Source organism: Thunnus maccoyii, chromosome 14 (assembly GCF_910596095.1).
Source record: "Thunnus maccoyii chromosome 14, fThuMac1.1, whole genome shotgun sequence".
Classification (NCBI taxonomy): domain Eukaryota; kingdom Metazoa; phylum Chordata; class Actinopteri; order Scombriformes; family Scombridae; genus Thunnus; species Thunnus maccoyii.
This window is the reverse complement of record NC_056546.1, coordinates 10,365,304-10,381,603: the sequence shown is the minus strand read 5'-3', so window position 1 is coordinate 10,381,603 and position 16,300 is coordinate 10,365,304. Positions and strand designations below refer to the sequence as shown.

General features: G+C 38.0%; 2 protein-coding genes across 6 annotated transcripts in view; one reads left to right on the top strand and one right to left on the bottom strand.

The window, feature by feature from the left end:
- Positions 1–794: 794 nt before the first annotated feature.
- rtkn2 (rhotekin 2) lies at positions 795–7,923 on the bottom strand. Of its 2 annotated transcripts, none has more exons than XM_042434159.1 (12): positions 7,664–7,923; positions 6,063–6,265; positions 5,695–5,753; positions 5,512–5,565; positions 5,295–5,412; positions 4,935–5,135; positions 4,178–4,272; positions 3,574–3,680; positions 3,342–3,473; positions 2,644–2,812; positions 2,339–2,446; positions 795–2,195 (listed from the first exon to the last, which is right to left on the bottom strand). In XM_042434159.1, the coding sequence occupies exons 1-12, from the start codon at positions 7,826–7,828 to the stop codon at positions 1,492–1,494; spliced, it is 2,115 nt and encodes a 704-aa protein (XP_042290093.1). In that variant the 5' UTR covers positions 7,829–7,923; the 3' UTR covers positions 795–1,491. The 2 variants fall into 2 exon arrangements, with proteins under 2 accessions (XP_042290093.1, XP_042290094.1); XM_042434160.1 differs by having other exon boundaries at positions 6,063–6,262.
- Positions 7,924–11,289: 3,366 nt separating this feature from the next.
- cep170aa (centrosomal protein 170Aa) overlaps positions 11,290–16,300 on the top strand; it is a 42,891-nt gene continuing 37,880 nt past the window's right edge. For all 4 annotated transcript variants that reach the window (XM_042433383.1, XM_042433381.1, XM_042433382.1 and 1 more), the window contains exon 1: positions 11,290–11,454. The gene's annotated coding sequence lies outside the window, so the exon portion shown is untranslated. The remainder of the gene's footprint in view (positions 11,455–16,300) is intronic.

The window sequence follows — 16,300 nt, the reverse complement described above, 5'->3', positions numbered from 1 at the left end:
GAATTTAGAGGGCAAGATTAAGAAATAGGATTGTACCTTTCACCACACTTTCTTTATCTAGGCAGGCAATTTCAGAAAAAAAGTAGCTAATGTTTTGTGTACTCAGGTGTAATTATGAAGATCATTCTTCAACACGAGATGGTTAAGTGGTTGAAATATTTAGTGGCAGGTATTATTGGATACAGTGGTTCAAAACACACACACACACACACACACATACAAGGGTATTCATTATTTTTGCCAGTCAAAAGACTCATTCATTCAATTATGTTCATAGCATTTACGGGTCGCAGTGTTAAATTATGTTGGACATACTGTGTAGCCCCTGAAAACCAAGGTCACTCCATTATTAAGACCTCTGGGAAATGGAGAAGTCACATTAGTGCTTGCAATTGCTCCTAAAGTCCTGTTCCCTTAAAATCGGCTATAGTGGTCATAAAGTCGTCACAGTAAGTGGAATAAGTCAATAGTTCCAAAAGGAATGACTCGTCCGCAGTCGGTCCATGGATCAATTCCAATTTGAGTGCTTTTGCAAAGGCTCTTTCTTCAGTCCGTGTTCCAGTGGCAGAGCTGAGAAATAAGCCTTTCCATTTTAGTGGGATTGATGATGGCGGTGTCCAAGCCAACATACAGCTTTCAATTTCATCTATGGGTTAGCTGCTCATAAAGAAAGTTTTATAAATGGAGAGTGGAGCTGGAGATGTATCAATACCATATTGATATTGTGATATGAGGTGTCAACTGAAATTTGGGTTGTTATGATGGACATTATGAGGGTCTTCTTTTTTCTTTTCTTAAATAATGGAGGCCGCGTCACCCATCAATCCTTTAGGTTAAAGCAATATTTCGACATCTTGGGAAATACACTTATTTGCTTTGTTTCCGAGAGTTAGACAAGAAGATCAATATCACTCTCACATCTGTCTACTCAATATTAAGCCGGAGCTGAGAGACGGTTGGCCTTAGCTTAGCATAAAGACTGAAAGCAGGGGAAACAACTAGTCTGGCTCAGTCCAAAGGTAACTAAATCTGCCTGGCAGCACCTCTAAAGCTCATTAATTAACACATTATATTTGATTCTTTAATCCATACAAAAACCTTACACCTCATTTTTACACTTTGTTTTTTGTACAAAGTAAACAAAAGAACTATAAATTGTTAATTGATGAGCTTTAGTAGTGCTGGTAGGTGCATTTTGTTATCTATGGACAAAGCCAGTCTGGCTGTTTCCCTCTTTTTTTTCAATCTTTATGCTAAACTAAGCTAAACACCTCCTGGCTCCAGCTTCATACTGTAGATCTTCTCATCCAATTCTCAGTAAGAAAGCATCGTATTTCCTAAAACAATTAACAGTCACACCCAAAATATCATCATATCATATATCTGGCTTTAATGGAGACAAACTAGAACTTCTACTATCTAAATGTTATTTGTGTTAGTGGTAAGGCAAAGTTAGATTGTTAAATCATTCAGATGTTGGAAGAATCAAGGTCACAAGGCTTTAAGGTTCATCCTCTCTCTGAAAGACTTCCTCAGTTTGCTCCTCGGTGCAGGAACTGGACCAGGACCATGACTGGGTCTGACAAAGCCATGTTCACCTGTTGCTTCAGGGTCCTGGTACTCCATCTGCTGGAGAGGGGGCAGAGGCTGACTTTGTGGTTGTACATCAAGGACGCCCAGTGGAGCGTTTTTACGGCTGAGGGCTCCGGCTCCTCCAGTGTTGTTCCGCTGCAGCTGCTGGATGATGGCAGAAAATTTGGCATCCAAAGATGGTCTGCCAGTTTTGGATTTTGTGGCCGGGCGCGACATGCAAGTGCCGGAGTTCTCCTTCTCCTGGTATGAGAGAGGAGGAGGAGGAGGATTATTATGAAGAGAAGCAGGGAGGGGAGGTCTAGCAGGGCGGGTGGGAGGAGCATAAGGTTCCCTGTCAGGGGGAGGAGGCGGGGCACGCCGCTTCTTGTTGCCGATGGATGTAGAGCTGGTGTTGTGGTTTGGGCTTGAACAAGGGGTGGAGGTTTTGCTCTGTGACAGGATACTCTTCTGCACTACCAATGACTGGGATCCATCAAACAGAGTGGACCAATTAGGCGTCTCCTTCTCCTCGTCATGACCAATAAGAAAGTGGCCATCTGTCTCCTCAATCTTGTTGTGGATAATGTCTGTGATGCTCTCAAACTTGCCAGGTGAATTTATACCTGCAGGAAAACAAAATAAATGAACATTGGAAAAAAAAGTCAAACTGATGAGTTAAACATAAGGCACTGTCAAACATTTCATCAGCAAATTATCATCCTCTATCTAACTCACTTCAGCCACTCGTCCCAATTACTCTACTCACTGAGGTCGTTGTAAACAGAGTCAGCTTGCTTGGTGAGAAAGAGTGATGGTTTCCGTGGTGATGCGACCTCGATCTTCATTAACTGGTCGCAGCAGTGCAGCCACTGGCCTGGTTGTAAACAAGAAGAGGCATGAGAGACACAGATAAAGGTTATACAATCTGTTCTTGTTACAGGGAGTTTAGCTAAATATATGTGCAAACATTTTTCTAGCCAAAACAGACTGACGCACTTACACACACACACAACCTTTTATAGAAGCATACAAACATGTTCCTGTTCTATATTTACACAGAAACACACTCACTCTGATCATAGAGGTGCTGGTAAAGGGCTTCGAGCCAGTCTTCCAGCTCCTCCCTGGTGTCCGTGGTGAAGACTATGGTCTGAGCTCCCTCTGATGAAGGGTTGATGATCGACAGACTCCTGGATTTCTGGCCTGCCGACTCCTTCTCCATCACACGGATGCGGGTGTCCTGCAGAATCGACACAGATAACTCACATAAGATAAAGCACTAAAAAAAGTACATGGTGATACTGCAGAAAAAAATTAATTCAGCAGAAAAATGCCAAAGATGCAAGCAGGATCTTAGTGAGTAATGTGGCATTTTATTTTGGCTCTTTGGCAAATGTTATGGAAACCCTGAACTGAGATTTTAAATTTTAAAACGGTAATAAATTTAATATTTATATTTAATCTAAAATTCCACTAACCAGTAATAACAGTGACATGGACAAACACAGAGGCTACTTATGATGTTATTATTTTATTTAACACTTTTCTGTCTTTACATTTATTGACTGATGTATAAATTCAAGCACAAATATGTCTTGAAAGTAAGTAACACAGTGAAATACGTCAGTAAATCAACTTTGTTTTATTACGTTGCTCCTGTGGTTAAGTGGCAGTCATTTTCAATCAACAAGCACACCAAAATAACTGAGCTTGAAATACAAGGGAGTGCAGAGGGTGAAGGTCAGAATGTTTGCTACTCTGTGTGTTACCTTGTCAATGGGTACTTTGAGAGTGGGCTGCACTTTAGCGTCAATTTCTTCTGGGGTGAAGTAACAGGACAAAAAGCCGGCACTCAAAACACAGTAAAGGCTGCAGCAGCGGTACATCCCCTCCGCACTTTGCTGAAAATCACCAGAAAGAAAACAGCAGAACTTAAGTATTTTACCTCAGAACCAGCTTTAGAGCTAATGCTAATGATGACAACAACAGCAGCCAACACACCTTCTGGCTCAGGTAACCAGTCATCATGCTTTGTGTCATACAGACAGGCTGGGCCACCAACCGGCAGCAGAGGTTGCCATAAAGTGGAAGCCAAGATGACCACTCAGCTGTGGGAATGAAGAGCAGCAGTGGAAATAAAACCCCCAAAATATTGAGATCTACATATGAACTACTGTATGCTTTATGTAAAGATAAAGGTTTTCATGAAGAATCATTCCAATCTCGCATGAGAAGAGAAAACTAATTGATAACACATCTTTTCTTTGGTTGTAAAGGTCTATTGTTACGTATCAAATACACAGAATAGAGATGAGAGAGTTTCCAGTCAGCATTTAACAGTAGCATTAATCTCATTAAATGCACTGTGGACCTGAACACTGATGTAATGTGATGTAAATTCATACCAAACATTTACCGAAAAAATTAGAACTATTCATTTAATCACTCGCACAAAGGAAGAAAAGTAATCCGAGCTAAACTTCAATCATAGGTTTAATGGTGTTAAAATATTCTGTCATTACCCTGGTACTTAATCGAATTGGGAGCTAAAAAGCATAATCCCTTATATCCCCAGATATTACATTTCTGTGCCTTTGTTTCTTACCATCTTGGAGGACAATGAGTGAGTGAGACTGAAAGCTGCCTTCAGCTTCGGACAGACTCAGTGTGGTGTAGGCCAGCAGGCTGTACTTGGCTCCACTGGTGCAAGTAGACACACACATAAAGTACACAGACTTTAGCATACTTTCAAGCATACTGCATTGACTTACTTTCATTCCTTCTCTTCCAACACCAGCCATAGCAAATTCATGCTCCACTCTAACCCTAACAGTAAATAATAACAAAGACATAGATATACAAAGACTCTTAACTCTGTAACCAACATGTGCACTTAACCAACTTTGTTTTTTGTAAATTATCTCCTTCTTCAAAGGCCTAATGTACTCCAGTGTCTCTCCTACCACTGAACAGGTGGTATGTATCACTTACAGATGTTCAGTGTCATTTGATGTTCTTAATACTGCTAAATACGCCTTTCCGCTCAGACACAAGTAAAATTGTGGTGGGAACATAAAAAGAATGCACTTTTTCAATAAAACAGTTACATTAAGGGCACAAAAAAATTCTATGAATGTCCTATGGCTAAACATATCAGTATTCATAACCTCAAATATTTTTGTAACCTTAATCTCAATACTCCATCAGTCTGATTTGTTTACACCCCTGTTGTGTGAGCCTGCAGCTACACACACATTGTTCCAGTAACAAGTCATAATCGAGTTAGTTCCCCAACTGCAAAAAAATCTTAAATAGAGAGCCAAGAGTCTGTAAAGGGTTTTATGGGATTACACAATACATACGAGGGAATTGGGTTGTGCTGTAGGAAGGTGTCAGGGTCTGGAACGTCCAGCAGAGGGCAGAGCTTCTTCCCGGCAGTCTTTCCAAAGGAGTTGCGGAGCTTCTTGGCCAGTTTCTTTGGTGTTTTTACCAATGTGAGCTCTTCCTCCAGGGCACAGCTCCACAGCTCCACCTTCAGCTCAAACTGAGGATCTGCCTCTTTACTGTCAGTAAGGAGAAACATTTCAATAAGGATATCAAAATTGAAATATATACACAAACTATTTTTCCATCAAGCTACAAACAACTAATAAGAAAATACAGAGATTTAGATGAGTTTATTCTTATTAACTGCTTATTGAACACATGCAACCAACACTTACAAGACGGTGACTCCTTCAAAGCAGATGTCAGTGACTGATCTGTCCACCACCACCATCTCAGTGTCAAACACCTCTGAGCCAATCTGTAACAGACAGAAGACCGCCACCCGACGAGAGCCTAACAAACACACGAGTTAAAGGAGTAAGCTTTCATAAAATAACACAAGGTGAAGCTAAACAGATGGTTATGAATGGTAATAAAAAAGGACAAACTCACTCCCTCTGTTGTTAAAGTGATCCGAATCCCTCCACAGCATAGGAATACGCAGCCCTACATCAGCAGAAAGAAGAGCCTGTTCATATTCTAAAACACTCTTTGTCTTAACTTTGTGTTATATATATTATATATTCTGTGCATTTCAGTACTGAATGATCCTGGACAAAAGGGGAGCAATCTTACCAGACATTGCAATCGTTCCATTACAGGGTACACGATCATCTGTAACTGGATCTGAGTATCTGAAATAAAAATTTTAATTTACTGTTGCAATGCACTGTAACACGTATTAATACATCCATTTCACTGCAAAACAATGCTTCAGTAAATCAATTAAAATAATAACTCCTTTCTAATCCTAACATTGCTTTCAATTACTGATTTTTAACTTTTTTCACTCCCTCAAAGAAGTAACTTCTTAATATAAACAATTTATTACAATTTAATCTTTGACAATATTTTGTGGGTAATGTGCACTGGAAGTTTTAAACAAGTGTTTCTGTCCTACACTGAACCTTTACAGACATTTTCCACACAGTATCCATCTTTACCTCCTGACTGCGCCCATCCTGTCCTGCTCCTCTTTCTTCCTCTGCAGCTGGGTGAAGTAAGCCTTGATCCTGGCATTGCAGGTCTGCAGGTTCTTGGAGGCGTTAAGAACCTGGTCTCTCTTACTGCAAGCGAGGAGCAGCTTGTAGGCGCCCTCTCGCATTCGCATCTCAAAGTCCAGCTTTTCTTGAATGTTAGTGTTCTTCTTGGACATAACATACACAGGAGAAAGTTCACAATTATCAAATGAATATTTTCAATGCCAGAAAAAAAAAACTACAGAGAGCTACATCAACACGGATCGGAGGCTGTCTATGATGCTTTAATATGTGTTCATCTGGGACAAATGGGACGAGATGGAAATAAAATGATGAGTGCAAGATTTTGTTAAAATGGAGTTGGAGTGAAGTTGTCCTTGAATGTTGTTTGTGACAAAAGGAAAAAAAATACCTTCCAGTGTTAAATCATATTTCTTGCGATTGGGCAGATGTAAGACAACAAAATAATTCAAGGCTTACAGGAAATGTGATCTTACTTCTTTGAACTTCTAGCACTAAAAATAACACTTGGCACCATCACAAGGAGGTGCCACCACAATGAAATTGATACACAATTGTTACATTTGTGGCAAACTTATTTTTAATCATACAAAAGCAGCTTTTTGTGGCAGAGGATGAGGTGAGATGATCGCTGCAGTTAGGGGAATGGAGAGGTTAGGAAAAAGCACCGGTGGTATCATAATGAAATATATGCTAAATGGGAGTACAATGACTGTAAAGACATGATTTGATGCAGATCATATGGAGATTAGGATGGCAAAGATGCAATATGAAAATGCATGGATTGCATGCTGCAAAGCACAAGTGGCAAAAGCGTAAATGGTTAGTTCTAGCAAACATATTTATGGCTCAAATGGAGTATGATGATGTCAAATTTGGTCAAAAGAGATCTTATACTAAATTCAAAATACCAGCTTTTCAATTAATTTGGTTTTACTGAGTTAGAAATTGTCCAAATGAGTTGAGAATTAGATTAATATTTGTTTAAAGGATACAAACATCATCATTCTCCACTTTATAAACTAACAAATATGCACCTGCAGCTTCTTAGAAATCTGTCGTATGTACAACAAATTCATATCCTCTACTATCTGCAGCGTGTCATTCAGAAGACTGGGGCATCGTCTCATGCTTTTGGCCTGAAAGGAAATTAGTTTGAGCGGTGTTAGAGCAGAAAGACCAAAATTATTGTTCTGGACATGCTAAGCAACGTTCAAAAGTGCAGAAAGCACGCAGCTCTGGTTTCGGGGGAACTGAATAGAAGGCGTAACTGCCCTTTTGAATAACCGGCTTCAATAGCATTATCCCAGGGGACTAACTAGAGATAACGCGTGATTTGTGCGTTTGAGACAGACATTAGAAGACTCGTGTCATTGTTAACCAGTTATTTTAGCATAGCAATGTCAAATATAATGTTTGATAAGTGTATATAAGCTTGTTTAGCATCGTTGCACTTTGAACCTTCAGCGTCAACTGAACCGTCTCTTATTATGTTTCAGAGTTGACGACAAAACATACACCATTCTGTAGCTCTTTACTCATACCTCTGTTTGAAGGAATAAGGTGCTCTGTCGTATTTTCTTCCTTTTAATCTCCATAGCCACCGCGGAACCGGCCGATATTAACGACCTGCAGCTCCCGTTTCGTTTGGAAGTTTGAACGTCCCGCTGGTCGTCCATGTTATCCGTCCATTCGCACGAGCAGCTCATTCCTGCTCCAACGTCCGACGCCCCTCCAACGGACTGGGCGGCTCGATTTGAGTCACGTTATCCACCGCAATGTAAATATTGTAAGTAAACAATAACTAAACCTCATTCAAAAGATCAGTAAATGTACGATACAGATTACTACACTCTTTAGAAATGTTGAACGTGTACTACAAATGAATTACCACGTTATTCACCAGACATATAACGTTTAAAATACTGAGTTTTAAATTAAAATAACTTCCGGCGAGGACACGGCCAACCTTAAAACAAACTAAAATGAAGTTGAACGCCAGATTAAAAGCCAACCATGGTGAAGCAGCCGAATACAGCTAAAATCACAAGATGAAAAAAAATAGCAGAGTCAGATGTACAGTTCGAAAATAAATATGAAACAAACGCTCCGCCTCTCCAGCCGGTACTTCCACATATTTAAACCGAGTGCTCTCGCGCCGACAGGGAGGGAGCGTCATTACGTCATCGTGCCAAACAAAACAGGAGTGTAACGTTTTCGATTTTGAATTTTTTATATGGTAAAAAAGATGTTTTTGTGTGTTTGAAACGATTACTTTGGGTGGAAGTAAACATATAAAAATATAATTGTAATTATAATTATTGATCTGCAGCATATAAGACGTTTAATTCTCAGTTTGTAAAAAAAAAAAATGTTACGGATTTCTCTGGTTTACGCCATCTGAGGGTGACAAAACATTTTCGTTGTCAGTAACTTGCAAATGCACTGGTAATATATGCGTTCCCTTTTCTAATGTGAGTACGTTTTAATTTGCTTTTTTTATTTATTTTTTTACCACGACAGTATATCGATTAGTCAAAGCTGTCTAAAATCTCTAAAATGTAGCATCACAGAACAATCTGATTTACTTTTTGATCCCCCAAATTAGCTGGAATGGTTATGCTATTATGTTTTTGTATGGCAACGACTTGATACTGAACAACCTGACATTCCTGGCGATTTTTTTTTTTTTTTATTATCCACGCATCTAAATGGAGGAAAATGAAACCGCATGTTCTGTCTTTAAAACAGAAAAAAGGGACCTTACGGACAATCATGTAAATGCTTTGAGACTGATGAAAACATGCAGTGTCTCTCCTCAGAGCTTATGAGGAACTGAAAATATTTGATAAGGGCAACTATGGAATAGTGTAGACTTATTACTATTATTATTAATTTGTTTTTTAAAAATTTTATTTATTTTCTATTAATACTTACATTATTATATTATTATTTTACATAATTTGTGTTTCTTATCTAATGTGTCTTGTATGTTAAGATGTGTTTATTATGGTTTCTATGCCTTCATGTTTGTATATGAATCCTTTTTCAATAATAATAATAATAAAAAGTTCTTGTATTGCAACATCCGTTTTCTCGTTAAGAGTTTCTTTGGTTCCAGGGCATCCGCATTGAGTTGAACTGCGCATCCTTCTGCAGGCAATACCAACATTTTCAGCATTGAATATAATGCCAGCTGCGCAGCCCAGCTGATGGTAGGCTACAACAGCAAAATACCCTGCAACGTGACCAGTGAAACCAGGAAACCCGCCCACCCGGTTCTGGATGACATGGGCTTCTGGTCGAGTTGGAAGCATCCATGGTTGGAAGTGTAGACGCAGGCGCTGCTGAGAATGAACTGCGTCAAGCTCACCAGAAACACAAGTCATCGGAAATCACTATATATGCTTTCAAAATTAAAAGGTGCATTTTTGAAACTTAAACTGAGATGAGAGGCATATACAATTTAATCCTCTGTTCCAGTCTGTGCACAGTGATGTCAGCTACTTTGCCATCTGTGGGGTATTTTATTTGCACCTCCCCTGTCATAAGCTGTATATTCCTGTAAGCTATATTTTATCCTATATTTATCATAATGTTAAGTACCTTGCAGCTGCAGCTGATTCATGATCAGTCAGTAGCCCATGATCATGTTAGTGGAAATTCCTATGTATAAGTTTAGCTTCAGTTCTTTTAGCCAGCTTCAGTGGAAATCCACACTTTGACCTTCCTCTTTTCCTGATTTACTCACTTTGAGATTTCCCTCTTGACAAGTCGAGCTTCATTTTTTCAAATCAAACAAGGATTTACTATGATAAAGACATTTTGGGTGGCAACACAATAAACTATTAACAAAGATGCTGAAATATTTTTATATATTTTCTCCTGAACCAGACAAGGCAAAACAGGTACATGGTATAAGGATAACATCAACCAGTTTTTCCATTTTGTATTTTTATGGCAAAAAACACATGTATTGAATCAAATAATTTGCAGTAGTATGACAGTTTTCATAGAAATCTAAACAAAAAATATGCACACAGTCAGAGAAGCTACATAATTATTGTTTATACAAGTTTTTATGGTACACAAATGTGGGTTAGATAACAAAGCCTAAAATGTATCTACTTCTCTTTGGTACATTAAGACATTATATCTTCATCATAATGAAATTTTGAAAAAAAGTGCCAGTATGAATATATTATCAGTGTCTTATTATTTTCATATTCTTTACAAACACTCAGACAAAGGTTTGTTACTATTTTTAAATCAATTGTTTCATTATTAATATGGAATATTGTTATCTGTATTATTTTTTGGTTGTTGTGTTGGGACAAGGAGTGCAATAGCTCCTTAGATCCCTGAACCCCTGTATATTTAGCCTACATTATGTTTTTAATCCTAATCTTAATCAGAATCAGAATCAGAATCTGTTTATGCCAGCATACAAAGAACATGTCTTGGCATTTGCTCCCACAAACACAACATAGCAGCATAAAAATAGAACAAGAGTAAGGTAATAATAATAGTGAAATAAACAGAGTAGTACTAAAATGAAATTAAAATTTTTACAATTTAAAATCTATTTACATAATGGAATAATAATATAATAACACTTGAAATGAAATATTGACTACAAAGGAAATATGGACAATGGACAAAGAAATCAATGAAATATATGAAGGTGACAAGAGCAAAAATGAAATGTGACATATGCAATAAACATCTCTCCCCATAGGTTTAGGGATGTTGAACTAAATCTGTGAGCACATGATTAAATATGCATATGGTTGCCTAGATACACAATCTGTCACTACAGAGGGCACATCACTCGCTCACTGTTTTATTGTAAGCTTGTCATAAAAAAGTTATATTTTATATTATATACAGTATATATTTTAAATTTTGCATATTTTAAAATTTTAATAACATTTTAAATACATAATTTAATAAAAAAATATTTTATATACACATATTAATTAATTAATTTACATATATAACATATATAATTAAATAAATAATATAAATTTACATATACATATTAATCAACAATAATTAATATTTTTAATAACATTTTATTGTAGATTAAAAAATAAGACGTTGTCCTGATTTTATTTTGAAAGTTAGGACAGGAAGTGGTGTTTCCTGTCCTCGCGGCATTGACGCGTTTTTCGACGTTGGTCCGCTCTCTCGCTCCCCGCTATCGCTGAGCAACCGCGGGAGAGAAGGCCGACGCACACAGCTAGACAGAACTGCAGCAACGGCAGGGCTGGGCTCCACACACACAAACAGACACACACACCTTCAACAGCAACACACACCAGCAGAGACCAGGGTAAGTAACGAATACATTTTACTTTTATTTAGTAAACAGGAAAATATATTAGCTTTTAGCTAGGCAGTTGTCGACCGTTAGACTCACGTGAAGTTTACGGTAGAGGAAAAAATGGTTAGAGCCGCTTTTCTGCTATTTTCTGCTGCCCATCTATTGATGTGGGCTTTCAATGTTGATAAAAAAAAATCTCCGAGGTGACACGGCAGATTTTGGAGCTTCTTACATTAAAATCTCAAGTGTGAATTCAAATCGAGGCAGCATTTGTAATAAATAAGCCGATTAATCACCCTAGTTATGCTTATAACGGCTACACAGACTCACTGTTGGCTAACTGGATTTCCACAGACACACACCGAGCGGCTCACTATTGTCAGCAGCAGCAGCAGCAGCAGCATGACCAGCCTGCTCCACCTTTGTAAAGCGACATAGCCCAGCCACTTTGTTTCCTCTATACAAATACCGGCTACATTTGCCCTCTTACTGCTACTGTTATCTGTTATTGACCTGCTTTTTTAGCTATTAGTTGCATCCCTCTGTAGCCACACCGGGGCTATCGAGACAGGATGCACATCAATGAAGGTCGGTCACATTGAACGCTTTGTGTTTATCTCATTGGAAACATACTAGCCTCGGGGTCCTCTTTTGTGTCTATTTATATTGTCTGAAGGGTAGATTATATGAGTAGATATTTCACTATATAATGTAGCTGCAGTGTGCTTCCCGATGCCGGACCCCCTCCTCTTCTTCTGTGTGGGGGCTTTGTTTTCGTGGGGCAGATGTAGCTGGCCTACATGCATCCGCTCTCTTTGTGTTGAGTTTGATTTTTGCTGTCATCATCACATAAGATGTAAAACTTTGGGGAAAAGCAAAAGATGCGCTTTGAATGCATTAAGATAGCTTAAATTATCTTCAAGATGCCTTCTTTGTATTTTTTTTTTTTTTTACAATCAAATAAAGCTTAGGTTGTACTGCTAATCTATGCAAAATTTAGATTTGTGTAATTATTCTCTAATTATCTGGTAACAGTTAAAAACAGATTCATGACAAATGTATCTAAACTTACTCAACTTACTCAAAGCATTTGAAACAGTCTTCTATTCATAGCATCAGCAGCCTGATTGATTTTATTTGTCTTGACAATATCTTATAATTGCATCTCATGGTGACCTGTGAGGATGCATTCCTGACCTGGGTTTCTAACAAGGTTGTGCTGTTCACATACTGGACTGAAATCCTCTTGGAAAGCTGGAGAGCTGCATATCAGTGAATCTTGTTAGTCTCCTCCTCCTCCCTCAGCTGTAAGAATTCAAATTTTTTTGGGTCTGAGCCACAGAATGTGCAGATAATACCATCCAGTCCTTTTCTTTCTCCCATTTTTACTCTGTCTTTTCCTCTCCTTGTCTCTTTTCTGTTCTCTCTGCATAATGTGGCCAGTGGCAGGCTGCTTGGCTCTACAGGCGGTTGCTTTTTTAAAAACTGTGTCAGTGTCACAGGACAGTTGCTGCACTCTCAGAGAGGAAAGAACGCAGCAGCAATGTCCTAGCCTGCCTCCATTTGTGTCCAGTGACACAGTTACAGTGCAGACAGGACAGGAAATCTTAAAGGACGGGTTCACAATTTTTCAAGTATGCCTTAAAACAACAGTCATATGCCATATGAACACTGAAAGCTGTTTTCCTTGCTGTAATCATTCCTCCTGTTCATACTGGCCGTTAAAAGATCCCCTTCATTGCGCTTCCAATGTGAGTGATATTGGCCAAAATCCACATTTTGTGCGAAAAGGCATTTAAAAGTTTATCTGAAGCTTATTTGAGGCGTCAGTAGTCTGAGTTAGTCACATAAAGTGGATTTCTGCCACATTTACAGTCTTTTTGTGTTTCCTCAGACAGTGTTTCCCAATTGAGCGAGCAGCAGGGGAAGTATAGGAACAAAAAGAGGGACTTTGGCACTAAAAAGACTGCAACATTGAAAGATATCTACTTGATTTGACTCATTTGGCTGGCTAAAGCTTCATGTTAGCTTCAAATAAACTTTTAAATACATTTTTGCTCAGAAAGAGGACTGTAGATTTTTGCGGATCACTTACATTGAAGGTGCATTATGAAGGGATCTTCTAATGGCTAGTATGAACAGGAGGAATGATTATAGCAAGAAAAATTTGTTTCAATGTTCATTTGGACACCTGACTGTTGTTTTGTGAACCCATCCTTTAATAAACAGAAAGACCATACTCTATTTTTATTTTTAGATTTTTGGATGTTGTCTGGATGTGTTAAAAACTGGACACCTCAACATCATATAAATCCCTACAGTCACCAATCTGTCAGTGCTGATCCATCAATTTAGTAACACTTCATGTGATTGTGAACTGTCAGAAGTTGACTATTAACATGGAACAGATCAAAATAAAGTGAAACCCTACTTTCCTGTCCTCTGCAACTCGCTATCTCATCTGTCCTGTATCACTTTAAAGGTGTCTCTGGCTCAGTATCATAATTCTGATTGTGACCTAATGGTCAACAGTTTCCTTCAATAATAAGACTCTTTCTTCTGTCTGTAGTTAGGGTTGAGGACTTTGTTGTTCGGCCTGCCCACAGCCATTGTGTACAGTAGGAAGTTTAGGAAGTGAGTTCATTTTACTTCAGTGGTCAGGGAGGGTTATTTGTGACTGAGAACAACCTAGCCTGGAACTTAGTATTCTACACTATTCTTAATGTTTTTAAAAGTGTTGTGGGACAACGGTGTCTATGGCTAAAAATAGTAGTGAATCTCACTTCTGTAATCTGCAGAGTAGAAATGTTAAAAGGGTTATGAGAGTCAGATGGCTTTGCCTAGTGAAGCTCTGGCTTGTGTGCAGAGTCAGAGGGAGAGAAACAACGGGTGGGGATAGAAAAGTCTGCAAGTAAGAAATGCAGAGAGACAGCAGAGTAGAAAACAAGAAAATATGCTCAGAGCAATTTATATACATAATCATCAGCCTCTCCCTTGTTATGGAACATCAAGGGCGTGTCTAGAGTGTTTTTTTTCTGTATTCAGCTTTCCAAAATGAAAAATAAAACTAAGAGTGACCTTCACATCTGTTTTGGGGTGTAACATACTACTCTCTGAGTTTCCGTTTTTTTGTGCTTCTTTCCACTGCAGATATTGATCTTGTATTTGGGCAGTTTCCATTCTCATCTCTCCTCACTGCCAGGCTCCCCCCTGATCGTCCTGTTATGCTAACGTTGATGTTTTTTCTTTCCTCCTAAGTGCCAGTGTGGATTTCAGTGTGAGAGAGTTCACTATTTTTGTCTGCTGCTGAGGCTATTGCTGTGGGCAGCATAAATGTTGGTGCCATAATCAACGTGGCAGGGTTGGTCAAATACTAATGTTCCCGTTAAAGGGTCGTTCATGATCTGTTTGGCATGGGCCATGCAGAGTGCTCATGAGGGCAAATCTATACCTGATACAGTGTGTGCTTTGGCTTTCTGCAGGTCCATAATACAGTGATCTACTCATATAACAGTCTTATTCAAGAATGTTGTAGATGGTTAACGTATTAATTCAGTTCAAATACCTTTTTGTAGGAATAGAGTTTTTCCACCATTAGACATTTTAAGCACAGTACATAAATTCAGAAAATACTGTGTTTATCATAGCAAGTATTATGGAGCAGGTCTAAGTTGAAGAGATTTATAAGAAAACTTGTCTTTCAAGAAAGACAGATAACTTTCTAAAAGTTAATTGTGTTTGTATTCTGTTAACTGACTGGGGATTATACTTGATATTCTTATGTGATATCAATTACTTTTTATATTTAAAGGGTATTTTTTCTGCACAACTGCAGTCTAACATAGGGCCATGGCTGTAACTTATGGTTATTTTCATCAATTATTAAACTGCTGAGTATTTTCTTGGTTAAGTATTAAAATGCCAGAGAATAGTGAAAAATGCAGATCCAGAATTCCTAATGGTCAAGGTGATGTCATAAAAATTACTTGTCTTGTCAATCCAACAGTCCAAATCCCGAAGTTATCAGGTTTACAACAAGGCAGAAAAGCAGCAAATCCTCATAGAGAGTATTCTTTGTTTTAGCTTAAAAAAGAACTTAAACAATCATTCAATTATCTAAGTAGTTGCTAATTTGTTTTTTGTTAATCAATTAATTGGCTAAATGTATCAGATAAAGTCCAATATCAATTGACAGAAAATTAGTCGCCAACTATTTTGATAATCAATTAATCATTTTGAATCATTCTCTGGTTCCAGCTTCTATAATGTGAATATTTTCGGGTTTATTTAGTCTTCTATGATTGTAAGATAAATATCTTTATCTGAGTTATAGACTGCGGGTCGGGACAAATAAAGACATTTAAGAGCAGCATCTTGGGCTTTGGGAAACAGTGATTGACTTTTTTTTTTTTACCATTTTTGGACATTTTATAGACCAAACAACTAATCTGCTAATTATTAATTAAATAATTGGCAGATTAATCAATAATGAAAACAGTTGTTAGTTGCAACCCTAGTCTAATATAATATTTCTTCTATTATTTTGATGTTTAATTAAAGTTTTTATATTAGCTTGCTAATTTTTTTTCTGTTCCCCCATTCAACTGAGAAAGCTGCCTCCGGAAATTAGTGTATCTCAATATATCTTCTGAAAAATGTGCTACACACATGCTTCGGAGAATTAATGACATGCACTGAAAAAGACTATGCTGCAGGGCATGTGCTTCATTAATTCTCTTGGATTATTAATAATCTATGTTTTATTATCTCTTCATCAGTACGAGCTTGTTTAGACTGCTGGTTTTCCCCTGTTAGACCCCTCAAGAATAATAATTTTACTTTCTCAGACAGTGCT